At 42.4% G+C, this 27673-nt stretch overlaps 2 protein-coding genes across 6 annotated transcripts; both read right to left on the bottom strand.

The window, feature by feature from the left end:
- On the bottom strand, nt 1-26175 carry LOC107982488 (H-2 class I histocompatibility antigen, Q9 alpha chain). 5 transcript variants are annotated; one of them, XM_062969439.1, is made up of 9 exons: nt 26006-26173; nt 23825-24100; nt 21278-21553; nt 17500-17784; nt 15887-15970; nt 14321-14353; nt 13544-13576; nt 10767-10910; nt 6214-6573 (listed from the first exon to the last, which is right to left on the bottom strand). In XM_062969439.1, exons 1-8 carry the CDS (start codon nt 26073-26075, stop codon nt 10774-10776), a joined length of 1194 nt encoding a protein of 397 aa, XP_062825509.1. In that variant the 5' UTR covers nt 26076-26173; the 3' UTR covers nt 6214-6573; nt 10767-10773. The 5 variants fall into 5 exon arrangements, with proteins under 5 accessions (XP_062825510.1, XP_062825509.1, XP_062825511.1 ...); XM_062969440.1 differs by lacking the exons at nt 6214-6573; nt 10767-10910 and adding an exon at nt 1-133; XM_062969441.1 differs by lacking the exon at nt 10767-10910.
- LOC134295935 (ubiquitin carboxyl-terminal hydrolase 4-like) lies at nt 142-2920 on the bottom strand. Its single transcript, XM_062969452.1, has one exon. The coding sequence runs from the start codon at nt 2113-2115 to the stop codon at nt 1276-1278; it is 840 nt and encodes a 279-aa protein (XP_062825522.1). The 5' UTR covers nt 2116-2920; the 3' UTR covers nt 142-1275.
- Nucleotides 26176-27673: the final 1498 nt, after the last annotated feature.

A 27673-nucleotide genomic window follows, 5' to 3' on the forward strand; every position in this document is an offset into this window, starting at 1 on the left:
GACCTGCAAAAAGCCTTGAACGCGGACAGTGACACCTCGTCGGGCTTCTGTCGCCACCGATGTTCCAGCCGCTTTCATGCTTGCTTCATCGTCCGTAGCTCATTAGTGTACCAGGGGGAGCGAAACATGACTTCTAAAACAAAATCAAACAAACATGTCATCCATAAATCAAAACAAAACACACACTTCTTTACACCTCCCAACCCATAAAGATTATTTTTGACTTTTCTATAACCTAGAATAGTCACAAATAATATGGATTGTATCTAAACATATACAACAATACATGGTAACATACATTTAACATATAATCTTAACATATTATCATGCAACACATAAATCATAAATAAAAACCTTCAATGTTGCATATACACATAACATATTCATATCTTACCATACAGTTATGTAAGTAATATGCATAAACATTTCTATACACATGTCCAGTCTTACCATCTTTTCTACTGTTAAGATTCACAACCTCAAATCAAAAGACATTTTAAAATACATTTTCCATAAATCATATTTCTAACAGTTTAATTTTTATTCATACACTAGACCAATCAACCAAATCACAGGGATCCTCTTCATGCCACCTAGCACAGCATATAGATGTTTCACACTGCGCACATTCCAGATGTTAACATGTTGCCAGTGACAATTACACTCATCCTTCCCAGCAACTCCCTCTGTCCCAAAATGTCTTTTGCAAAACTTCCAAGAGTCATTTAAGAAGTCTTGGGAAACATAGTTCATGTTGCTGTGTCTTTTAACGATTTTCCATGGTCCAGTCCAGTCCAATTGGTGAATTTCCTCAGGGGAATCTCTTTAATCTTAGCTGGTTCTTTGTTTATCTCCTTTGCTGGGGCTTTCGCTAGATGTTCTTTGGCGGTGTTCCTGGCCATCTTCTTTTTTCCTTTCATAAAGGTGTTCTTTGGTCTCTTGGGCTCTCCCGCACACAGTAATTCAACTGGATCAAATTTGGTGGTTTCCTGAGGTAAATTTTTTCTTGGCCACAACTACTGACCATGCTCTGTACATGCAGTGACCAAAGAGGTAATCACTGAGTAAATAGAATCAGTCATTTCCCAAAATTCCCTCAGAACTTCATCTTCCTCCTTCCCATCTTCACTGGGAACCGCATTGTTTTTTCTGTTAGCACCAAGCAACTTCATGTCACCATCTTTCTCTGGCAAATCTTTTGTTATGGCACAGTCACTTTTTAAACCATTACTCTTCTTTATAACAATGGTCATTTCTCCACAATGCTCAAGTTATTTATTTATTTTGTGTCAAAAGCATTGCACGACAAATACATTTCAAAATGATGGGGGGGGGGGAAGGAGGGGGAAAATGCTCAAGTAAATCATTCTCATCAGTGACTGGCACTTCTAAATTCTCCATCACCTCAGCTTGTCCTACTCCTGCGTCATTACAGCGCTGAACAGGGATTTTAGCCACTGGTGACTCATTTACCTCAGCCACGCAATGAATTTCAAGCTGTGACCCAGATAACTTCTCTTGGGGGTCTATGATTTCTCCATCTTCAGCAGAATCTTCTGCTTGTTTAAATTGAGAGCTTACAAGATCCGTGGAGTCGTCATTCTGACATAGTTTCAACTCTGAAGGATAAACTTCCACTTCACAGTGCTTGAAATATTTGCCATGCTCCACAACCTTTCTCTCAATTGGTCTCTGTCCCTCTATACAACCATACCAACTGACTAACTTATTCCAGGCTGCAATAGGAATCACCTCATAATCCACTCTATTCATGCGATACTTTTTTAAAGTCTGAGTTTCTGAATCTTCAAAAAGTTTTGAGTTGTCAATGGGTCCTGGGTAGTGATCAGGCTTTCCTGCATAATACAGGTCCCAACTTTCAAAACCCACATATCTCTTCCACTTCATAAACCACTTATAATCAATCAGGCACATAGAATCTCCTGGACACAATGGCATCTTCAAAAGTGGTGCAAGCTCAATCCGCTGTATCTCCACATCCTCCTTAGTATATTTAGAAAACCTCTTTAAGGCTAAATCACTAGGAGTTCCTGGTTGTGTTACCAGAGAAGGCTGGGAAAGTGTCAGCTTCTGTCTTTCCCATTCTATCTCCATCTTTCTCAACTCTGCCTGTCTTTCTCCTTCTTTCTTTCCTTTGCCTGTCTGTCTTTCTCCTTCTCTCTTTCTTCCATTTCTAATTTCTTCAACTCTAGTTGATATTTCATCACCATCTCTGACATGGTGGTCTTTTCCTGTCTTTTGGTGGCCATTTTCTACAACTTTTACCTCACAACTTTTCTTTTTAAGTGATCTTAGGTACTGAATTAGTGGTGTTACACGAATCCCGCCGCTTGCCACCAATTGTGAAGATGTGGGGTAGAGGAGGAATCTTTTTATTCACTTTAGATGGTAGCGTTACTTAAGTTTAGGATATGTGTGACAAATACCTTTCCAGTATTTTATGTTGGTCATGGGGGTTCTGTGTACCAAGTTAGGTCCAGAAAAATGGATCAACTCACCCTAGTATATATAGAGCAGCTTTCCGAAAAGACACATGATTCACTTTCTTCTTGGCTCTGGCAAGGCTAGCAGAGAAAAAACACACGGCTGCTGTTGTCAATCACAGAGCAGCTGATTAATTTAAATGTTGCCGAAGGATCTGATGTCACACGGTCCGTTCCAGCCGGGGCTTGGACTGCCCCCTCCCAAGTCAATAATTCTATTATTGTGCATTTTGGGATTCGGGGAAATTTGGCTGCCGGATCACTGAATTTCGTCAAACCCCAAAATGGAATTACGCACACCCTGGCAGTATTCAGAGTTGGCCATGTTGGATGTGTGTGCCAAACTTGGGTCCTGACCCATCATCAGTGGAGCTCACTGTGTTCTCTGGAAGTGGGTGCCAATAGGAAATTGGCCACACACATACATACATACATACATACATACATACATACATACATAGAAACATATTTACATACACTTTTATTATAGACTAACTTGGGTACCCAGCATTGCCTGGGTTATTTGAAAAAGTTAGTTGTTTTAATTGTACAAAATGGATAACGTTGTGGGTGAACTACAACTCACATCATGCCAGGTTAACCGCCAGAGTGTGACTATTATGTGGTGGCAACTATTTATTATACAATGAAAAAGGCCCCCTTTGAGGGGCTTCTTTCACCACGTAATAGTTCTTGGGAGGGTGAAGCTGTGCAGGTGGGTGAAGCTTCAATCTCCCATGTGCCTGTGCCCACAAAGGGAAGCACCTGAGTGGCCGGATGAAGCGTCACCTGCCCACGCAACTATTCTCTTACCTAAAGGGAAAGAGGCCAGGCAGGCACCACCAGGCAACTGAATTAAGGGTGCGACTATTATGCGAGGACAACCAAAGTGCCAATTTTGCCTTTCCCAATAGAGGGGTGCGACTATTATGCAAGGAAATACAATAGTGTCCCTTATATAAAACAGACTACCTGTGCCCAGCCACGTGTTGCTGTGGTGGTATGGGAAATAAAGTATTGAGGAATAGGTGGTAGTTAAGGTAAAGGGTAAAGGTTTTCCCCTGAGTCTGGGGGTTGGTGCTCATCTCCATTTCTAAGCCGAAGAGCCAGCGTTGTCCGTAGACTCCTCCAAGGTCATGTGGGATGACTGCATGGAGCGGCGTTACCTTCCCGCCAGAGCAGTACCTATTGATCTACTCACATTTGCATGTTTTTGAACTTCTGGGTTGGCAGAAGCTGGGGCTAACAGTGGGGGCTCTCTCCGTTCCCCCAATTCAAACCTGCGGCCTTTCGATCCAGAAGTTCAGCAGTTCAGCACTTTAACACGCTGCGCCATCAGGGGATATTATTTCCTAAAGGTTGTGAATATACAATATTTGTGATTGTTTTTTTGTTTTTTTGTCTGTTGGAGGCAAGTATGAATGCTGCAATTAGGGGAAATGATTAGGATGTAATGGCCTTGCAGCTTTAAAGCCTGGCTGTTTCCTCCGAGTGAATTTTTTGTTGGGAAGTGTTAGCTGGCCCGGATTGTTTCCTGTCTGGAATTCCCTTGTTTTCAGAGTGGTGTTCTTTGCGATATTTTATGTGCTTCTACTGTCTGTGGCCCTGAGAAAACAGAGGATTTGCCAGACTTTGATGATGGGAATGCTTTGCTGGGAGGTGTTAGCTGGCCCTGATTGTTTCCTGTGTGGAATTCCCCTGTTTTCAGAGTGTTGTTAGTGTTCTGATTTTAGAGATTGTATTGTTCTGTTTTATTATACCACATTAATTTTTATATATTCTGATTTTAGTGTTTTTGAATACTTGGAGCCAGATTGTATTCATTTTCATGGTTGACTGCAACACAATAATAATAATAATAATAATAATAATAATAATAATAATAATAATAATAATAATAAATAATGATAGTAGGCTTTTCCTTAATGCCTCCTTATTATCCAACATATTCGCTTATCCAACATTCTACTGGCCAGTTTATGTTGGATAAGCGAGACTCTACTGTATTTCAAATGTGGTGAAAAAGGTTTCTATGGATCTCATAGACTGCTAAACAGATAATGGAATGGGTCCTAGGGAAAATCAGTCCTGAATACCTCCTAGAAGCCAAGATACTACACAGAGATGATTATGAAAATTGTGTGACGAATGTATCTTGGGAAATGAGATCCTTGCTGAAGACAATGAAAAAAGTGTAGACATTAGAAGTGAATTGTGGGATTGAATGATTTTGCAAAACTCTGTGCACATAAGTTGGAGAAAATGAAAAACTGTCTGTGCTTGCAGTTATTTATTTATTTAATTAATTTTATATACCACTCTTCTCCCCCAGGAGGAACCAGAGCGGTCTTACACAACGGCAAAATTAAATGCCACATTTAATGCAAAATGTAATAAAAACCAACAATCATAAAACACACTTAAAAACTGATATCAGGTCCAATTAAAACAGTAAAACACAGTGTGACCGTTACAACAGGGCCAGTAGAATTGAGCCACAAGTCAGAGCCAGTCCATGTTCAACTTCACATTAATCCAATGAATCCATCAGGTCATATCAGCCCATATCCTAGGATGGGCCAAAAGCTTGGTCCCACATCCAGGTCTTCAGCTGCTTCCTAAAAGACATGAGTGAGGGGGCTTCCCTAATCTTCCTTGGCAAGGAGTTACACAGCCGTGGAGCCACCACCGAAAAAACCCTGTCTTTCGTTCCCACCAACCACACCTGTGATGGTGGCGGGACCGAGAGCAGGGCCTCACTTGAAGATCTTAATCTGTGGGACGGCTCATAGGAGGAGATATGTTCTGAGAGGTAAGTTGGACCGGAGCTGTTTAAGGTTTTGTAGGCCAAAGCCAGCACTTTGAATTGTGCCCAGAAGCTAACAGGCAGCCAGTGGAGCTGCTTCAACAGAGGAGTTGTAGGCTCCCCGAATGGCACTCTGGTTAATAACAACAGATATGATAGGCATTCCTTAATGGATCTTCCTGTTCAGCCTTGGGAATCAGGATGTACTTGAGGAACACCAGAATATGACAACGTGGCCAAATGCACAACGTGGATGCATAAATGATGGGACTTTCCCAACTCGATTGTGTGCCAGAACCAGCCCAATGCTACTGCGCCAAATTGCTGTGTGTGTGTGTGTAAAGAAATCCTTGCAAAGTTGCTTGCAAAAGATCTCTACAAAAAGGGAGCTGAGCTTTTTGCAGAGACAAGCCAAGCCTCAAAACAATGTATCAGTTTGCTGGCAAATGGCTGGGTTTTGTCAGTTGGGAATCTGAGCTTGCAGGGAGAGCACACAAAAAGACAGGCTCTCTAGCTACAGTCAAGTAGCAATTTGAATATGCTATGCTGGATATATTGATTGCTGATTGATTAGTTATTGATCCTACACAACTACAAGGACATTGTACGATTGCTGAACTGTTTACTTAACTTCAACTCAATAAGTAAAGTTCCTTTGTTCTTTCAGTTCCTCTGCCTGGTCTGAGTCTTTTGCACATGGTGTTAACTGGACGCTACTGATTCCGCTATACACACTCGTTAACAAATGCTACATCTGACCAGCCCTCACCCTTTCTACAGCCTGCTCAGCTCTAGACGAGGGATTATGTATGTGAGTATCCAATGAATGATTTATGGAGATGAGACCTCTATGTATTGTTGGAGACTAGCCCGGAGGAGAAGTAAAGGAGAGAATTCCAGGAGAGCAATAAAACAAGCCTTTTATTATCAGTTGATGATAAGGCAAAACAACTATAGGTACCCACATTTTGTGGGTCCGTACCATGCAAATGGCCGTCGCCACATGTGCGTAGCAAACAAAAGATTTTATATCTCATCTTATCTACAATTGACCAATGGCTGAGGATCTTCCTCACCTTCCACACCTACTTGGCACAAGTGATACCAATGACCTAACTTGTTTCAGCTTTCTTCTCTTTCTGGAACTTCCTGAAGGAAGGCACCAGCTCACAGGAAGGGAGGGGCACAGGTCCTGTGTTGCACATACAGTAGAGTCTCACTTATCCAACATAAACTGGCCGGCAGAACGTTGGATAAGCGAATCTGTTGGATAATAAGGAGAGATTAAGAAAAAGCCTATTAAACATCAAAATAGGTTATGATTTTATAAATTAAGCACCCAAACATCATGTTATACAACAAATTTGACAGAAAAAGTAGTTCATTACACATTAATGCTGTGTAGTAATTACTGTATTTACGAATTTAGCACCAAAATATCACGATGTATTGAAAACATTGACTACAAAAATGCGTTGGATAATCCAGAACGTTGGATAAGTGAGTGTTGGATAAGTGAGACTCTACTGTACTACTTTGGTTTATACAAAGTGCTTATATTGTCTATATAAAGGCTATATGATATATGCAGAAGCAAAGCTATATAGGCAATGGTTTACTATTTTCTGGCTTATGGTCCCTACAGTATGATTATAAGTTGTTGAATAAATGTGGCATAAATAGTGATTACAACCCAGATCTGGTGTCCTTAGCCCTTTGTGCTTGACCATACATGGATGGTGGCAGTCCTTAGGTATATCTCTGGCTCTAAAAGAACTTGTGTTGTCGAAGGCTTTCATGGCCAGGATCACAGGGTTGTTGTATGTTTTCCGGGCTGTGTGGCCATGTTCTAGAAGTATTCTCTCCTGATGTTTTGCCCACATCTATGGCAGGCATCTTCAGAGGTTGTCAAGAACTTGGTTAAAAAAAACTTGGTTACTATTATGATGACAATTGTTCTCATTGTAATTTATTTACACAGCGCCATCAAATTTACACGGTGATTTACAAATGCAGAGGCATTTGCCATAGGCACACAATCTAAAATACGTATACATCCACACACAGAGGGAAGTAGGAATAACAAATCACAAAAGCGATATAATACAAATGCAAAAGAAATCATCTAGATAAAAGGCAGCAGAAATAAAAGGTCTGATTTTGGCAGTGTTGTCAAGGCAACGTAAAATCAACATGGTTTTGACACAGCCTCAATGTGAGGAACAAATGTCCCGCTCCATTTCTCTCCATTATTGGGAAGAAGAGAGACCTGGATTCCAGAAACAGAGGAGTCACTCTCAGTTCTTCATGGCACATCTGCCAAATGATTATTTCGTTATTTATTTATTTATTTATTTACTTATTTACTGTATTTATATGCTGCTTTTCTCACCCCAGGAGGAGACATAAAGCAGTTTACAACCATAATGGGAAAATTCAATGACTCACATACATACAAAATCAAATCATACATCTAAACAAAACATATAACTATTAACTATGTTACAAGCGTTGAATGAAAAGTAATGCCTCCACCTTTGTTACTTGGGTTTGGATGGGAATATTTTAATAAATCAAATGCAGAAATAATCCTTAGAATATGCTCTTTAACTACCACTATTCACTTTTCCACATAATCACCAGACAATTGGATACATTTCTGCCAATGATGAACATGTTTTCTGAAGCCGTGACGGAAGAAGTCGACACTCTGTTTCCGCAACCGACGTCTCACAGTCCCCATCATGCTCAGATATTCTGACAGCCAAGCAAAGCAATAATGTGACCCACACGTTCTTGTGCAATGCCGATGATGTTTGAAATTTCTCTGAGTGATACGACGATCATCTTGAATCAATCTGTCAACCTTTTGCTTGTGAAACTCGGTGGTTGCTGTCACAGGACGTCCAACTCTTTGTTTGTCAAGCAAGTCAGATGTTCCCACCTCAACACCTTTAAACTTACTCGCCCAGTGATGCACAGGACTCACATCAACACAATCCCCATAAACAGCTTGCATTCTCTGATGAATCTCCTTTGGGGTGACAACATCTGCTGTCAAGAATTCCGTGACTGCACATTGCTTAAGTTGCAGTGGCTGACTATCTGCGCAGGGTTCCATACTTCACACTTTAACAACACAACCGTTCAATGCTAAGGCTTCCCGTGTTGGGGGGATGATGAGTAGCAGAGTGGATTCCAAAAATCAACATTCTGGTCTCACCTCCCCCTTCTTCAGCAGGCTGACTTCTCTTGCGGAGAAACAGCACTGGCCAACAGAATTCCAGCAGCCGGAGGTTCAGTTGTAAATCCAATGGTTATAAATCTTTATTTACATAGCTATATACAACTAGAGTCAATTGCCATAAGTCCCAGACACATGGCAGTGTCTCTTCGGCAACAGAGCCATTCAGTTCTCAGTCCATCCTCCAAGAAAAGCTCACGCCGAACACAAGCACAGATGACACTCCCCTGCATTTCACAGACCAAGAAGGAAGTCCCGGTCAAACAAACTTGACCTTATTGGTCCTGTGATACGTCAATCATAGCAGGTTCCCATTAACTCCATAATTACTGAAATGCCTTGCCGAAAACTAACACAGAAGGCATTTCTAACAACCCAGATTGATTTTAACATTTCACAATACACAATACCCTGACATCCCGTCATATGGAACTGTAGAGGAGAGTCTACTGAACAAGCCAGGACCTGCCGCAGACCAGGACTGCCATCTGTTGAGGAGTTACGAAGGTGGAGGCATTACTTTTCAATCAACCCTCGTAAAATCAATAAGACAATTAAACATAAGATAAAACAACATTTAGACATGAGGACATAAAAATTACAACCACCTAATATAAACATTAAAATCACATGATCTGAACTATTTTACAAAAAACTGTTTTACAAAAAGCCGCTGTAGTCACTCAGACATTTCCAATTTCCCCAGACACTCATCCACATGTAAGGGAATTCCTCCATGCAGGCCCCATCTACACTGTCATACAATGCTGTTTCATAATGCAGTCAACTACATAATAAAACTGTATTATATGGCAGTGTAGATGGGGCCTCAACCAATGGTAACTGTAATGAAGATGCATGTATAAACAATGGCAGAGAGTCCACCCATGGAGCTCGACCTCCTCCCTTTACCCAGCCGATTCCAGGAATGGGGGAGTACGGATACAGACATTGCTGGCCCAGTACTCCAGAGGAGGACGGTTTTTATTTATTTATTTATTTATTTACAGTCTTTATATTCCGCCCTTCTCACCCCAAAGGGGACTCAGGGCAGATTACAATGCCACCAGACAAACAACATGCAGTATAGACACACTCAGAGGCATTTAACATTTCCAGCTTCATAAGGGTATGCTCGATTCTGGACACAGGGGGAGCTGTTGCTTCATCATCCACTAGTGACACCGAGTACTCTACTTCCTTATTCCTTTCGCCATGCTGCTGTCAGTTTTATGGTGTTGTAAATTAGTTAAATTAGCCTCCCGCATAAAGCATACCTAAATTTCCTACTTGACAGATGCAACTGTCTTTCGGGCTGCTTAGATAAACAGCAAACTGGGCTATTTAATGGTCGGGGGCTTAACCCGACCCGGGCTTCAACTCATGACCCCTTGGTCAGTAGTGATTTATTGCAGCTGGTTACTAGCCAGCTGCGCCACAGCCCGGCGGTTTCTGTGGGCTATGAGGGGAAGGGAGCGCATTTCCAGGTGGAGGACTTTATTTATTTATTTATTTATTTATTTATTACATTTCTATACTGCTTTTCTCTAAGGGAACTCAAAGTGGTTTCCAACATTATAAAGGCAAAATTCAATGCCGTACATACATGTGAAAACCAAAGGATAATAGCAAGACAATAACATATAACTATAAATTAATCAAAACAAATGAAAACATAAAAATAAAAGAACATCTCAACATAAAGCATAAAAAATTGAACGTTGATAATATATTAAAATTTATATTATTAAAAACAGTTATTAAAATCAAGTCAGTAGTCGTTCCATTGGCCCGATCATCAATGGAAAGAAATGCTCTTTCCCTTCCCCTTGAAGCCCAGACTGGATGCCTTGGACATGCTTAAAATTTTATATAATGTGATTTTATTTTGCAATGGTATCTGTTTTATATGAATTGTTGTTTTTACATTGTTTTAGGCATTGAATTTTTGCCTATTTATTGTAAGCCGCTTTGAGTCCCCTCGGGGAGAAAGGCGGGGTAAAAGTGATGTAAATAAATAAATAAATAAATAAATAAATAAATGTCCTATTCTGACTTCCTTCCTCATTCTTCCAGGAGGCAAGCACAACTATTTTTTATCAGATGAAAAGCTTAAATTAATCTCAAGTCGCTCCTGACACGGAAAAAAAATTCTTTTAGCTGCACATGAATTCTAACATACATCCCTGCAACAACAAAAAAAGCAAATCACCTCAAGCTCATATCCCTGCAAAAAAGAAAAATTTCAGAATCTGTACAGGTGACCAGACAGTGAAAAACACTGAAGAATTGCTCCAGGTGTTTAAATGGATGCACTCTTCCTCTCTTCTCTTCCATGGCAGATCAGCCAGTAATGCTAGGGAGAGATAAACGGGAAGGTGTTTTAGAATAAAGGACAACATAATGAAACAGGAAGATTTTAATGTGTTGTCGAAGGCTTTCATGGCTGGGATCTTAGGGTTTGGAAGCACTCTTTGACTGTAGGAGCAGTTTTTACAGTGGAGTAGACAGCCTGATGGGTGGTGGCCTCTCTTCTGGTACTTTTTACAGAGAGATTGGTTGGTAAGCTTTTGGGAGAGATGTGATTCTGTATCCCTGCATGACAGGAGATTCGTTTTACGGGACTTACATCTTTTTCCAAGTCTTTTTATTTGAAATTACTTGCAATTGTACAATGGAGTTGAATTTTAGTAGAAAGGGCTAAAATATATTTTTATAGTAAACCTTTTTTTGGAGCTGGAAATGATGATATAAAATGGCAAAAAAATTGAAGTCATTGCAGGGATTGGGTTGTTGTGTGTTTTCTGGGCTGTCTGGCCATGTTCCAGAAGTTTCCTCTCCTGACGTTTCGCCCACATCTATGGCAAGCATCCTCAGAGGTTGTGAGGTATGGAAAAACTAAGCAAGGAATGTTTATATATATCTGTGGGAAGTCCAAGGTAAGGGAAATTTTGTAATACTGGTAGCCAGATTTTGTTCATTTTCATGATTTCCTCCTTTCTGTTGAAATTGTCCACATGTTTGTGAATTTCAATGGCTTCTCTGTGTACCAGTATTTAAAAAACTCAAAAATCAGAACAGTAAATAAGAAGCAACACTCTGAGACATGGGAACTAGGGGCAGTTAACAAAGAATGCCCCCAGGCAGAAAGTAGCCAGTAGATGAAGCCATTCAATGCAAATTAGGGTGATTAACTGGAACATTTACGCTGTTCCCTCACCCTGGACTTCCCACAGATATATATAAACATTCCTTGCTTAGCTTTTTCATACTTCACAACCTCTGAGGATGCCTGCCGTAGATGTGGGCGAAACGTCAGGAGAGAATACTTCTGGAACATGGCCACACAGCCCGAAAGACATACAACAACCCCGGGAAGATTTTGATTCAGGTTGAAGAAGGGGTAGGGAGGAGAGGGCTCCAGGGTGAGAGTTTGTGAACACGGAAGGGAGGGAGTCATCGTTTAAAGATTATAATTGGAATAAACATCCCTTCTTCTTCTTTCAAACTGATATGTCACTAAAGTTGAGTGTGAGAAACAAAAAGAGGATAGCAGAGACTGGTTTAGGGCAAGATAGGATTGTGTGCAGATAGATGAAGAGAAGCTGCCTTCCTGCACTAGAAAACTTAGAAAATGTATATGCAGAAACAGTGAGTTAAACCGCCGAGCTACTGAATTTTTATTTATTTATTTACAACATTTTTACCCTGCCTTTCTCACCGGAGGGGACTCAATTTTCTGACTGAATTTTCTGACTGAAAGGTTGGCGGTTCAAATCCAGGAAGTGGAGTGAGCTCCCACTGTTAGCCCCAGCTTCTGCCAACCCAGCAGTTCGAAAACATGCAAATGTGGGTAGGTCAATAAAGCAGGAAGGTATTTGCGCTCCATGCAGTCATGCTGACCATATGACCTAGGAGGTGTCTATGGACAACGCCGGCTCTTCAGCCCCCAGAATCAGACACAACTGGACTTAATGTCAGGGGGAAACCTTTACCTTTACCTTATCTAAAATATAAGGAAAAAAAGCTAGGTTTGGAGGCAGCTTTCATTCTCAAGCAAAGTTTGAGCTTCTGCTCCAGCCAATATTACTGTAGCTGCATGTGTAGCTGCCTCCACAAGCTGCCACAAGGCATATATCAACATCAAAATGGAGAGAAGGGGGGAAAGTAAATGTGTCTGCTTTATTATGTTCCTCTAGCCCAGTGGTTCTCAAACTGTGGGTCCCCAGGTGTCTTGGTCTATAACTCCCAGAAATCCCAGCCAGTTTACCCAATTTCTGGGAGTTGAAGGCAAAAACATCTGGGGACCCACAGGTTGAGGACCTGTGCTAAAAAAGCACAGATCTGTAAGTCTGACCACTCAAATAGAAATCATAAGAAAGGTAGAGGTAGGTTAGAAAACCCACATCTTCTCTGGATCCAACTGGAAGAATTTTTCAAATGTTTTGTAGAACATCCAGAATTGTTTTCTTTATGTCTGCAAGGCCAACCTGTCCTGGTTTGTTCACATGTGAATATTGTATTGGAAAATGAGCACGCAAAGATACTGTGGGACTTCCGAATCCAGACTGACAAAGTTCTGGAACACAACACACCAGACATCACAGTTGTGGAAAAGAAAAAGGTTTGGATCGTTGATGTCGCCATACCAGGTGACAGTCGCATTGACGAAAAACAACAGGACCTCAAGACTGAACTGCAAAGGCTCTGGCAGAAACCAGTGCAGGTGGTCCCAGTCGTGATCAGCACATTGGGTGCTGTGCCAAAAGATCTCAGCCGTGATTTGGAAACAATAGACATTGACAAAAAATCATGATCTGCCAACTGCAAAAGGCCACCCTACTGGGATCTGCACGCATCATCCGAAAATACATCACACATTTCTAGACACTTGGGAAGTGTTTGACTTGTGATTTTGTGATACGAAATCCAGCATATCTATCTTGTTTGCTGTGTCATAATAAAATAATAATAATAATAAACACTTACCTGTCCCAGAACTGTTGGAACCTTGCTTAATTTCTGAAAAGGAGGAAAAAGAGGAAGAGGATCGGTTTTTTGGATAGCAGAGTATATCCCTTTCTCTCAAAACTAACATGTGCACATACATTTATTTTATTATTTATTTACAGTATTTATATTCCGCCCTTCTTTCTCACCCCGAAGGGGACTCAGGGCAGATTACAATGTACACATACGAGGGTTATCCAGAAAGTTCACTACGATTTGGAATTAAAAATAAACAAAGTATAGGAGAAAACATTTACCACATTCAGTTGAAAGCCAGACCCAAATACTAGTTCTCACCATAGTCCCCATTGAAATCTAGGCAGTTATCATAGCGATAAAAGTGTTTGAAAAGCCCCCCCCCCCCCCCAACATTCCCTCCTGGATTGCATCCTGAACCAGGCTGGCTTCCCTTCCCTCAGCTGTAAAGTGCTGCGCTCAGCTTTCCACACGATCTTCCTGGATCGCTCTTTTGTTTTGCAGGAAGGTTTTTTGGGACAGGAAAGGTGTGCTTCTTGCAAAACCTTCTATATGTCCAGAGGAGGTCGATCAGCATTATCTAAGGCCTGGAAGCCATAAACCGCTATGAAGAGCAAGATGAGCCCCTTTTTACAAGAGGAAGTCAGCAGAAGTTTTTACATTTTTACTCCTTGTCCTAAACCCTTGGAGATTGGAGCACATCCTATAATTTATCTATTTATTTCCCAATCCTGCCTCAGCCATCTGCAGTAAACCTGCAAGAGGGGAGGAGACATTCACCTGAGGGTCCTTTGTAGCCTTGTGGTGGTTTTTCTGCAGAGAAAGAATCAGGCAATTAAAGCTGATCCTCAGAGATCAACACCATCTCATTCTCTGATGAAGAAGACCACCCACCCTCCTCCTTCTCTCCTCACAGGGTTTCTCCCAACTCCTTCCCAACATCCTGCTGGGATGGAAGTCTTCCAGCCTTTTAGGATAGACATGAACAGAAATGGGAGAGCGTCCCTAGGCCACAGGCTGAGACTCGACCGCTTCCAGACAGCTGTATAAAATCAACATTTAACTGGATTATCTGGCAGTGTGGACTCAAGATAATCCAGTTCAAAACAGATATTGTAAATTATCTGTCTTGATATTCTGGGTTATATGGCAGTGTGGAAGGGTCCTCAAAAACTCATGACATGGACTGAGAGGAGGAGAGTAATGTAATCCAGGCCTCCAAGTTGTTGGTTAAGCTGAACATCAAGGGGAGGGGATTCCTCAAAGGGAAAATAATTCTCTATGAAATTAAGTCATAACTATTGACCAGTGATTCCCAAAGTGGGCGTTACCGCCCCCTGGTGGGCGCTGCAGCAATCCAGGGGAGTGGTGATGACCACAGGTACATATATCTTTCTGTTTAATTGCTATCAAAAAAAAATTTTTTTTTTTCAAATTAATTTCCAGGGCACTGAGTAATATTTTTTTTCTGGAAAGCAGGCAGTAGGCCAAATAAGTTTGGGAACCTATGCTATAAACCAGGGGTCCCCAAACTAAGGCCCGGGGGCCGGATGCGGCCCATCAAAGCCATTTATCCGGCCCCCACAGCACAAGGGCAGAAGGGGGTTGGGATAAATTACCCAAGGGGTCTCTTCTTCTCTTACAACCATTATTACTATTATTATTATTATTATTATTATTATTATTATTATTATTATTATTATTATTATTAACATTGAGGCTGGGTGGCCATCTGTCAGGGGTGCTTTGCTTGTGTTTTTGGTGCACAAAGGCAGAAGGGGATTGGACCAAATGGCTCAAGGGGTCTCTTCCAACCCTCTTTATAATTATTATTATTATTATTATTATTATTATTATTATTATTACAATTATTATTATTATTATTATTATTATTATTAACATTGAGTCTGGGTGGCCATCTGTCAGGGATACTTTGCTAGTGCTTTTGGTGCACAAAGGCAGAAGGGGGTTGGACTAAATGGCACAAGGGGTCTCTTCTAACCCTCATTATTATTATTATTATTATTATTATTATTATTATTATTATTATTATTAACATTGATTCTGGGCGGCCATCTGTCAGGGGTGCTTTGTTTGTGCTTTTGGTGCACAAAGGCAGAGGGGGATTGGACTCAATGGCCCAAAGGGTCTCTTCCAACCCTCTTTTTTATTATTATTATTGTTGTTATTATTATCATTTATTATTATTATTGCTCGGTGGCCAACTATAGTTCGGCCCTCCAACGGTCCGAAGGATCGTGAACTGGCCCCCTGTTTAAAAAGTTTGGGGACCCCTGCTATAAACTGTCTTCTCTCTGCAAGAAAATACAATCAGAATGTACTCACTGAAATACACAGCAAATCCAGCCATCCCGGATACCAGGAGGGCAACACCCACAACACACACAATGATCAGCCACAGGTTGGAGGCTGGAGGTGAAACAGGAAAGAACGAAAGAAATAAATGGAAATCTCCAAGTCAAGGCCTTTATGGAGTAATTTATAGATAGCGAAAAGAAGAACTGAAGAATTCATGGAGTCCAAGGCTAAAGTGTGTATTCAAGGAACAGCCCAGCTCCCATGATCATGTGTCAGTGATTACAGAGCTGGAAGTGGCCATAATAGAAACACAGCCAGATACAGATCCATTATGCCTGACTCCAGGGGCTCCATGTCTTAAATGGCTTTTCTCTGGACTCTGTGGGCGGGAAGAGCAGCCAGATCTACTAGACTTCACATTCCCCTCGCACTGCCATTCCCTTTTCCTTGTGTATTTAGAGGTTAAACCTGATGGCAGCGGTTAATGATTTATAGGAAACTCAGTGTATAAATACTCTAAACCAGTGATGGACAAACTATGACACACATGTCAGCACTGACACACCTAGCCATTTTTGCTGACACGCTGCCGCATGCAGATTGATTGGATGACTATGTCTTTTGTGGCCAAATTTGGTGTGATTTGGTCCAGTGGTTTTGTTGTTTACTCAATGGGAATGATGCACATTGCATTTATATATATATATATAATTTCTATTATTATTCTATTATTGTAGTAATATATTATCATATTATTACTATTATATTATTTTTATATTATTCATTATTCATGACTACATTGAAACTAGAATACAGAGAAATCAGCATGGAAACTGCAAGAGGTACTACATGGAAATAATGGTAGTAAATAGTTTTTTATTTATTGAATACAGTTATATACAGTAGAGTCTCACATATCCAAGCTAAACGGGCCGGCAGAAGCTTGGATAAGCGAATATCTTGGATAACAAGGAGGGATTAAGGAGAAGCCTATTAAACATCAAATTAGGTTATGATTTTACAAATTAAGCACCAAAACATCATGTTATACAATAAATTTGACAGAAAAAGTAGTTCAATACGCAGTAATGTTATGTTGTAATTACTGTATTTACAAATTTAGCACCAAAATATCACGATATATTGAAAACATTGACTACAAAAATGGCTTGGATTATCCAGAGGCTTGGATAAGCGAGGCTTAGATTAGTGAGACTCTACTGTATTACAATTATACATTTTTATTATTTAAACTATACATATTGCAAAATTATGGTGTTTTTTTTTCTCGAAGTGACACACCACCCAAGTCATGCTAGGTTTTTTTGGTGAATTTTGACACACCAAGTGCAAAAGGTTGCCCATCATTGCTCTAAACAAATACACACATAGTGAACTAATAAGCTTTGCTTATTGCATTTTGCTGGCACATTTGTATCAAATAGTTTAAAATTTACAAACTTCTCATCAGGAATGCGAATGTATGGCCCACAAAATATATGGCAGAAGAGTAACATTATGGCTGATAACTATACAACTGGGGTTCTCATGGCAGACTCTGCAGTGCTACAGTGCTACATATGGTGCCGGGGGGGGGGGGGGTTGCCCTCCTTTTACCCTCCCTCCCTGAAATGACTCACCAGGCTCCTCCCAGACCACATCCACAGGGTTCAGAAGCCCATCGTGCTCCACGTGGCATTTGTAGTGTTCCCGCTCCTTGGGGTCCACCCTGATGCTCCACCAGGTGTAGTATGTACCATCCGAGTTGGGGGACACAAGGCCATGGAAGACATCCTGCATCCAGACCTCCCCATCCTTGGTCCAGGTGATGTCAATCTCCTTGGGGTAGAAGCCCCTAACATGACAGATCAAGGTCTCCATTCCATCATAGTCCTCCTTGCGTGTCACCTTCAGTTCTGGTGCCTCTGCAGAAGTGACATGAGAATAAGCACAGGGCCTTTCCAAATGCCAGGAAAAGTGAACGCTCCAGTTTCAAAAAAGCAAGTTTCCCCACAGATTCAGCACTCGCACCTAAAGGATCTCCCATGACTCGGGAGAGCAATGAGTCACTGACCAGGAGGTCATAAGTTCGAGGCCCGCTCGGAGCTATGTTTGTTTGTCTTTGTCCTGTGTTAAAAAGGCATTGAATGTTTGCCTAATATGTGTAATGTGATCCGCCCTGAGTCCCCTTCGGGGTGAGAAGGGCGGAATATAAATGATGTAAATAAATAAATAAATAAATAAATAAATAAATAAGAAGGGGATTCACAAGCACTTTGAGATGCTTTGAAAAATCCTAACCACAGCAGAGTCATTCCTGATTCTCATGTTTTATCAGGACATCTCAGGGGCAAATGTGATATCGAGCTAGGATTTGGGGGGATCCCCTTCTTTAAGAGGGAACCCTAGCTCCTATCCCCGGCCATAGGTCTGAGAATCCTGGCAAGGGGGGAATCGCTAAAAGTCAAGATTTCTTGCTACGAAGATCTCACCCTTAGACGTGAAGAAAGAAGACCGAGTTGCTTATTCAGTTCAGCTGAAATGGATGACACCCGCGATCATTCATCAGGGAGCCATCACACAATACAGAACAGTAACTTTTATAATACAGAAAATGGGAGGCACGATTTGAAATTCGCGCCATTCATCTCCCCTCCCACCTGCGTGCTTATTGGTCCCTGAGGCAGCGGCGCGAACCCCTGTCCAATCAAGGAGCTTCTGCCGTCTCAGTTTTTCCACCAATCAGAGGCGACGGGGCGGGCTGACCCGAGAACAATGGATTTGCTTGGGATTGGCGACTCTCCTAGCTCGATATCAAATGCTACCAGGTTTTCATGCCTGAAGAGGTTCGAATTCCTCCAAACCAGAAGCCGTTGCGTGCTCATTTTCCAATACTTTTGCAGGTTTGTGATCCCACCAATTCTTTCGTGCTGGGAGGTGGTACTTGAGGCATACATTCCAATGAATCATTTGGGCCACATAGTTGTGCCTCTGTTTGTAGTCTATCTGTACAATTTTCTTATAGCAGCTGAGGATATGATCAATGGTTTCCTTGCACAGTCTGCATTTTGGGTCATCAGCTGATTTTTCGATCTTGGCCTTAATTGCATTGTTCTGATGGCTTGCTCCTGAGCTGCAAGGATCAGGCCTTCGGTCTCCTTCTTCTTCACTTCACTTCACTTCACTTTATTTCTTAATTAGTCGCTCCAAGTGCTCCGAGCGACTTACAATTTAAAATATCATTCCACAATATAAAAACATTCAACATAAAAACATTCTTCAGGGTCCCATTCATGAGCCATAGCCAGGTCTTCTCCTTATCAGCTTTTCCTTCAATTTTGTCAAGGAACTTTCCATGCAATGTTTTGTTGTGCCAGCTATCAGCTCTAGTTTGTAGTGCGGTTTTCTTGTACTGATTCTTTGTCTGCTGTGCTTTGCGGAGTTTCTGATTTTTGACTTCAATCAAAGCAGGTTCTTCACTTTGCTTTACATATTCTGCCAGGGCATGTTCTTCTTCTTTGACTGCTTGTTTTACTTGTAAGAGTCCTCTGCCCCCGATCTTCTAGGCAGATATAGCCAGTCAACATCACTGCGTTGTTATTATTGACACAACGACGTTGTATGACACAGCAAACAAGATAGACATGCTGGATTTCATTTCACAAAACCACAAGTCGAACACTTCCCAAGTGTCTAGGACTGTGTGATGTATTTTAGGATGATGCGTGCAGATCCCAGCAGGGTGGCCTTTTGCAGTTGGCAGATAGTGATTTTGTCAATGTCTGTTGTTTCCAAATGCCGGCTGAGATCTTTTGGCACGGCACCCAGTGTGCCCATCACCACTGGGACCACCTGCACTGGTTTCTGCCAGAGTCTCTGAAGTTCAATCTTGAGGTCCTGATAGCAGCTGAGTTTTTCCTGTTGTTTTTCATCAATGCGACTGTCACCAGGGATGGCAACATCAATGATCCAAACCTTTTTCTTTTCCACAACTGTGATGTCTGGTGTGTTGTGTTCCAGAACTTTGTCAGTCTGGATTCGGAAGTCCCACAGTATCTCTGCGTGTTCATTTTCCACGACCTTTGCTGGTTTGTGATCCCACCAGTTCTTTGCTGCTGGCAGGTGGTACTTGAGGCATAAGTTCCAATGGATCATTTGGGCCACACAGTTGTGCCTCTGTTTGTAGTCTGTCTGTGCAATTTTCTTACAGCAGCTGAGGATATGATCAATGGTTTAATAATAATAATAATAATTATTATTATTATTATTATTGACACAACGATGTTGTATGACACAGCAAACAAGATAGACATGCTGGATTTCGTTTCACAAAACCACAAGTCGAACACTTCCCAAGTGTCTAGGACTGTGTGATGTATTTTCGGATGATGCGTGCAGATCCCAGCAGGGTGGCCTTTTGCAGTTGGCAGATCGTAATTTTGTCAATGTCTATTGTTTCCAAATGCCGGCTGAGATCTTTTGGCACGGCACCCAATGTGCCCATCACCACCGGGACCACCTGCACTGGTTTCTGCCAGAGTCTTTGAAGTTCAATCTTGAGGTCCTGATAGCGGCTGAGTTTTTCCTGTTGTTTTTCATCAATGCGACTGTCACCAGGGATGGCAACATCAATGATCCAAACCTTTTTCTTTTCCACAACTGCGATGTCTGGTGTGTTGTGTTCCAGAACTTTGTCAGTCTGGATTCGGAAGTCCCACAGTATCTCTGCGTGTTCATTTTCCACGACCTTTGCTGGTTTGTGATCCCACCAGTTCTTTGCTGCTGGGAGGTGGTGCTTGAGGCATAAGTTCCAATGGATCATTTGGGCCACACAGTTGTGCCTCTGTTTGTAGTCTGTCTGTGCAATTTTCTTACAGCAGCTGAGGAGATGATCAATGGTTTCGTCAGCTTCCTTGCACAGTCTGCATTTTGGGTCATCAGCTGATTTTTCGATCTTGGCCTTAATTGCATTTGTTCTGATGGCTTGCTCCTGGGCTGCAAGGATCAGGCCTTCTGTCTCCTTCTTCAGGGTCCCATTCGTGAGCCAGAGCCAGGTCTTCTCCTTGTCAGCTTTTCCTTCAATTATTATTATTATTATTATTATTATTATTATTATTATTATTATTATTATATGTTTGGAGGCTGCTTAATCTTAAACAGTATCAAGTCTCCTGCAAGAAAAACATGAAATAAAGCCTCCTTCTCTAACTCCTCTAGGCTCGTTTTCTACTTCTAGGATTTTTCTTTCAAAATCTGGGGAAATGTTCAAAGATGTATCCCTCCCCCCTCCTTCCTTTGTGCCTGTAGTGTCTGCCTTCCTTCCATCAAAATACAAATTGTGATGGATGAGAAGGAGATGAAGACACCAGCCCTCCCCTCCTGTCCCCTCTGTCATGCCCTTTGTGACACACTCTTCACCTGTTCTCAGCAGTATCTCCTTCCCGTACTCCAGGTATCTCTGCAGCCACTCAATGCACTCTTCCTCCAGGTAGACCTTCCTTATCAAGGCAATGCCAGGTTCGGCCTCCCACTTCCTCTTGGTGTTCTGGGCTGGGACATCAGCTGCTATCCAGGTGAGGGTCTCCTTGTCCAGGCTGATGTAGTGCCTCCCGTTGAAGGCACACTGATAATACCCTACTTTGCTCCCGTCTCTCCTCAGCTCACAGCCATACATCCATTGCCATGTATTAGCCCCTGGAAGAAACCCACAAAAGGGAATGAGGGAGACAACAGAAGGCCATTAACAAAGACAGGCAAGTGCTCTTTTCAATGCTAGAAATCTGATGTCTCCCACGTTTCTCCCAAACATTTACAGAGGTTCACAACTCTTTCATTTTCATGAACTAAGAATTCAACTTGTCATTTCAACAGTTCACTACAACTCCACAATCTGTCGGAATGATTTGAAACTCGACAATCAGAGAAACATCAGGTTTCCAGCATGCAAAAGTGCACTTTTCTATCTTTATTAATGGCTGGGAAAATGAACGAGAGGCATTACTCATAGCTTCTCTTACACACTCAAGGTCCTCTACTGAAATGTTATGGTTTCACTTTCAATTGAAAGTTATGCTGTAAGATTTAGATTCCTACAGAGTGGGCTCCTAGGTTAAAAAATAAGCTTTTAGAATGTATGATTTTGCTACTTTGGCAAAGACCCTGCATCCCAACCACAGCAAATATGGAGGGTTTATTGTATTTTAACCTGTATTAGTTTTTACAATATATAAACTGACTTGAATCCGAGGATCAAAGTATTTTTTTTTTGGGAGGGAAGCGGTGGGAGGGAAGCGGTTAAATTTCTGTGAACATCATTTGCAGACATTAAAATATGAAGATGTTTATGTTTTGTGGAGCTCATTTTATAACATCATCCTAAGCATGTTTACTTATAAGAAAGTCCAAGACTAAACTGAATGGGGCTTCTTCCCAAACACTTCACAACCTCTGAGGATGCCTGCCATAGATGTGGGCGAAATGTCAGGAGAGAATGCTTCTAGAGCATGGCCATACAGCCCGGAAAACATACAAAAACCCTGTGATCCCGGACATGAAAGCCTTCGACAACGGCCCATGTTTCCTTTGCAAGGCAGTGCATCCACCCTCTCTCTGGGGATCTCCCTCTTCTTTTACTCTCTCAGCCTCTGAGAGACCTTGTTCGAGAGAATTCTTTGATGGGGATGGTGAAATTGGGACCCGATGCCCTCTTCCAGGATGGGATTGGCACGGAAAACACTGGCTGCATCCACCTCACTTGCCTTTTTATAGTCTCACGAGCCTCTGCTTTCCATTTCCATGGGCCGGGCTGTGGCGCAGGCTGGTGTGTAGTAATGATTTATATTATGATCAAGAGGTCATGAGTTCGAGGCCAGCCCCTGTCGGAGTGAGCACCCGACCATAAAAATAAAAAATAGCCCTGCTCGTTGTTAACCAGAGCAACCCGAAAGACAGTTGCATCTGTCAAGTAGGAAAATTTAGGGACCGCTTATGCGGGGAGGCTAATTTAACTGATTTACAACAGTGGATGAGGAAGTACTCCATCAGAAAAACAAAGGAGTCGTCGTCCCAGTGGATGATGAAGCAGCAGCTCCTCCTGTGGCCGGAAGGGGCATACCCTCACAAAGCCAGAGGCTGGGAAGTTAAATAGCCTCTTTGTCTGTCTGTCTGTGTGTTGTTTGTCTAATGCAGGGGTCCTCAAACTTTTTAAGTGGAGGGCCGGTTCATGATCCCTCAGGCTGTTGAGGGGCCGAATTATCATTTGAAAAAAAATACAAACAAATTCCTATGCACACTGCACATGTCTTATTTGTAGTGCCAAAAAAACCCAACCCAACAACTATTTTATTTATTTATTACATTTATACCCCACCCTCTCTCACATATTAGCATTATATATTACTATATTGTCCTATACCACTACTGTAATATTATTAGTAATATTACATTTAATATATAATGTATAATTTATATTATTATATTGTATAATTATTAATATTATATTGTATTACATTATAATATTAGTATCAATATTATAGGTATACACAATATATTCAGTTGCTACCATAGCACAATATTAGTAAATTAAATACAATATTTAAAAATAAAAACAATTTTAACCAACATAAACCTATCAGGATTTCAATGGGAAGTGTGGTCCTGCTTCTGGCCAATGAGATAGTCAAGTTAAGTAGGATTGTTGGTGTGAAGTCTAAAACTGAGGGTGGGGGCCAGGTAAATGACCTTGGAGGGCCGCATCCAGCCCCCCGGGCCTTAGTTTGGGGATCCCTGGTCTAATGGCATTGAATGTTTGCCATATATGTATGTTGTGATCCGCCCTGAGTCCCCTTCGGGGTTAGAAAGAAGGGCGGAATATAAATACTGCAAATAAATAAATAAATAAATAATATTTCTGTGAGGAAGAATAATCGGGATGAGAAGACCTGGTGCCCCGTCCTTTCCACTTACCTCTGCTCTGGTTGTAGTAGCTGGCCACGTTGGCCAGGGACACCCGGAAGACTTGCTCAGCATTCCACGCATATCGGCTGTTCTGCTCCCAGTATTGAGGGTGGTCCTTGACCACTTCTCTTATCCAGGGAACGGCAGGAAGACATCTCTTTGTCTTGGTGTCGTAGTACATGAACTGCTGGTCATCCACATAGCCCACAAGGAAAAACTGGGGCACCGGCTGCCCAGGCTTGGAGACAGAGGTGACGAAATAGCACAAGGAATGGGAGGAGGAGCCTGGAAAAGAGGGAGAAAGGGAGACATCAAGTCTTGGTGTAATGGGGCCGGGCTGTGGCGCAGGCTGGTTAGCAGCCAGCTGCAATAAATCACTCTGACCAAGAGGTCATGAGTTCGAGGCCAGCCTGTGTCGGGATTTGTGTGTGTGTGTGTCAGGAGCAACCAGAGTTGCTTCTGGAGTGAGAGAATTGGCCGTCTGCAAGGATGTTGCCCAGGGGACCCCCGGATGTTTTGATGTTTGTACCATCCTTGTGGGAGGCTTCTCTCATGTCCCCGCATGGAGCTGAAGCTGATAGAGGGAGCTCATCCGCACTCTCCCCAGGTGGGATTCGAACCTGGCAGCCTTTAGATCAGCAACCCAACCTTCAAGTCACGAGGCTTTCATCCCTTAGGCCACCGGAGGCACTGGTTAGCAGCCAGCTGCAATAAATCACTCTGACCAAGAGGTCATGAGTTCGAGGCCAGCCTGTGTCGGGATGAGCACCCGACAATTAAAATAAAAAATAGCCCCTGCTCGTTGTTGACCTAAGCAACCTGAAAGATAGTTGAATCTATCAAGTAGGAAATTTAGGTACCACTTATATGTGGGGCCACGGTGGCAAAGTGTGTTAAAGCGCTGAGCTGCTAAACTTGGGAGACCGAAAGGTCCCAGGTTCAAATCCCGGCAACGGCTTGAGCGCCCACTGTTAGCTCCAGCTCCTGCCAACCTAGCAGTTTGAAAACATGCAAATGTGAGTAGATCAATAGTTACCGCTCCGGTGGGAAGGTAACGGCGCTCCATGCAGTCATGCCAATGGCCACATGACCTTGGAGGTGTCTACGGACAATGCCGGCTCTTCGGCTTAGAAATGGAGATGAGCACCAACCCTCAGAGTCAGACATGACTGGACTTAACGTCAGACGAAACCTTTACCTTTACCTATATGTAGGGAGGCTAATTTATGACACCATAAAAAAAAAATACCCAGCCGCTGTCAGAATGAGGAAGTGGCCGTCGCAGTGGACGATGAAGCAGCTGCTCCCCCTGTGGCCGGAATCAAGCATACCCTCAGGAAGCTGGAAGCTGGAGAAGGTTTAAATTTATTTATTTATTTATTTATTTGCGACATTTATATACCGCCCTTCTCACCCCGAAGGGGACTCAGGGCCGTTTACAAGTATATATACATACATTATATTATACAACTATATCGCAATATTATTAGTAATATTGCATGTAATATAAATATACAATTATAATAGTCAATTATAATTATTATTACATTGTATTACATCATAATATTATTATTAATATTACATGTATATACAATGTATTATAATATTAGTGTAGTATAATATTATTATATATCATTATATCATTAAATTGATACAGGAGACATGGTGGAAAGATGTCTTCCCGGCCCCGCCTTCTTCATTCTGCTCCAGATATAAAACTAGCATAGCATGTTATTGCGGATAGGGGCTTCTAGCTAACCCTAACCCTAATTTAACCCTTAAATTGCCTCTGCGTCTGTCTCTGTCTCTGTTCTATGTGTATATGGGCATTGCATGTTTTCCTTATATATGTGTATAATGTGATCCGCCCCGAGTCCCTTTCGGGGTGAGAAAGAAGGGCGGAATATAAATACTGTAAATAGATAAATAAATAAATAATGCCCAAGACAACAAGAATATGGACAACAGGGGCATTAATCACTTTCAAATAAAAAAAAAAACAAGCAACAGAGGAGAGAAGGACAGAAAGAGAGGGTTCCTATGGCTGTTTCCTCCTGGGAATAAATACCTAGTCTGGAAGCAATGAGGGGGCCCTCCCCCTCCCCCTCCCCATGACAAACCCTGCCAGGAAGGGAGGGAGGGAGGGAGGGAAGGAAGGAATCCAAAGAAGGCCACCCCACCTCCACTCACCGGCGCCCCTCCCCACCAGGAAGGCCAGGAGGAAGGGAAGAACGGCAGGGGCGCCCCGGGACAGAGGCATCTCCGCCCCCCAGGCCCCTGGGTCTCTCCCTCTCTCGCTCCCTCTCTTTCTCTTTCCCTCTCTCTCTCTCTTCCACTCCGGAGCAAGGAAGGCCGAGAGGAAAGGACTCAGCCAATAGGAAAACAAGCATCGCGTGACGTCACCTGGAGCTAGGAAGAAAGCCGGTCACATGCTGACATCTGGCTGGAAAGGGAAAGCGAAAGTTGCCTGCGTCCGGAGTCTTTCCTGGAATTCGTATCCAAGCCAGGCTTGGCAGAAGGAGGAGGAGGAAACGCAGAAAAGGGCGAGGGTGGGGGGGGGGGGGGGGGGATAAGTAGGCCTGTAGCGGGGGAGGGGGGTTAGGGGTTCAAACCTCCCCACCCCGCAAAATTTTTCAGGTTAAAAAAAACCTGGTTTATTCATGAATTTTAACTGGTTTAACCAACTCCCCCGGAGCCCCGGTGGCGAAGTGTGTTAAAGCACTGAGCTGCTGAACTTGCAGACAAAAAGATCCCAGGTTCAAACCCCAGGAGCGGAGTGAGCACCTGCTGTTAGCTCCAGCTCCTGCCAACCTAACAGTTCAAAAACATGCCAATGTGAGTAGATCAATACCCTGTTTTCCCTTAAAATAAGACATCCCCAGAAAGTAAGACCTAGTAGAGGTTTTGCTGAATTGCAAAATATAAGACCTCCCCAGAAAGTAAGACCAAGCAAAGTTTTTGTTTGGACACATGCCTGCCAAACAAAACACCAGAGCTTGCACAATCGGTAAATGTATGTACCATCGAGTGTTGTACATGGAAATATTGGTAGTAACAAGAAATTCTTGATAGGATTCACAGTTTGCCTGGTTATGCTGGTTTGTGATGACAACTACTGTACAGTATATAATAAATGTTCGTTTTTTTGTTCAACAGTAAATGTGAATTCTTTTTCATGGAAAAATAAGACATCTCCTGAAAATAAGACTTAGAGCATCTTTGGGAGCAAAAATTAATATAAGACACTGTCTTATTTTCGGCGAAACACGGTAGGTACTGCTCTGGCGGGAAGGTAATGGTGCTCCATGCAGTCATGCCGGCCACATGACCTTGGAGGTGTCTATGGACAACGCCGGCTCTTCGGCTTAGAAATGGAGATGAGCACCAACCCCCAGAGTCAGACACGACTGGACTTAATGTCAGGGGAAACCTTTACCTTTACCTAACCAACTCCCCATGCTAAGTCTATGAGACGCAAAAAATTAAGAGTCCCTCCAGAACTACAAGCACTATATCAAGCGAATATTGACAGGCCTGTAGCCGGAGGGTGGGGGGGTTAGGGGTTCAGGTGCAGGGTGTTCTTGCTGTGGAAAATGAGGAGCAGGGAGGCTTTCCCACGGGAGGAAATGATGTTGTTAATGAGGATGGTTTTCAGGTGCAAGAAGCAGGAAGGGAGAGCAGCTCCCAGCCTCAGCCTGATAACACTACGAAGCCTGTGGCCTTGACGATGGGGCCGCATCTCTGGATCGAGCTAGTCGTCTGGAATTTCAGGGGTTGTGCAGAAGTCTTAGAATAGCAAATAAGAGGGAGGTCAAAGGGCAAAGAAATGCCTTCATGTTATGCTATTAAATCAGTGGG

This window comes from Anolis carolinensis, chromosome 2, assembly GCF_035594765.1.
Source record: "Anolis carolinensis isolate JA03-04 chromosome 2, rAnoCar3.1.pri, whole genome shotgun sequence".
NCBI classification, from domain to species: Eukaryota; Metazoa; Chordata; class Lepidosauria; order Squamata; family Dactyloidae; genus Anolis; species Anolis carolinensis.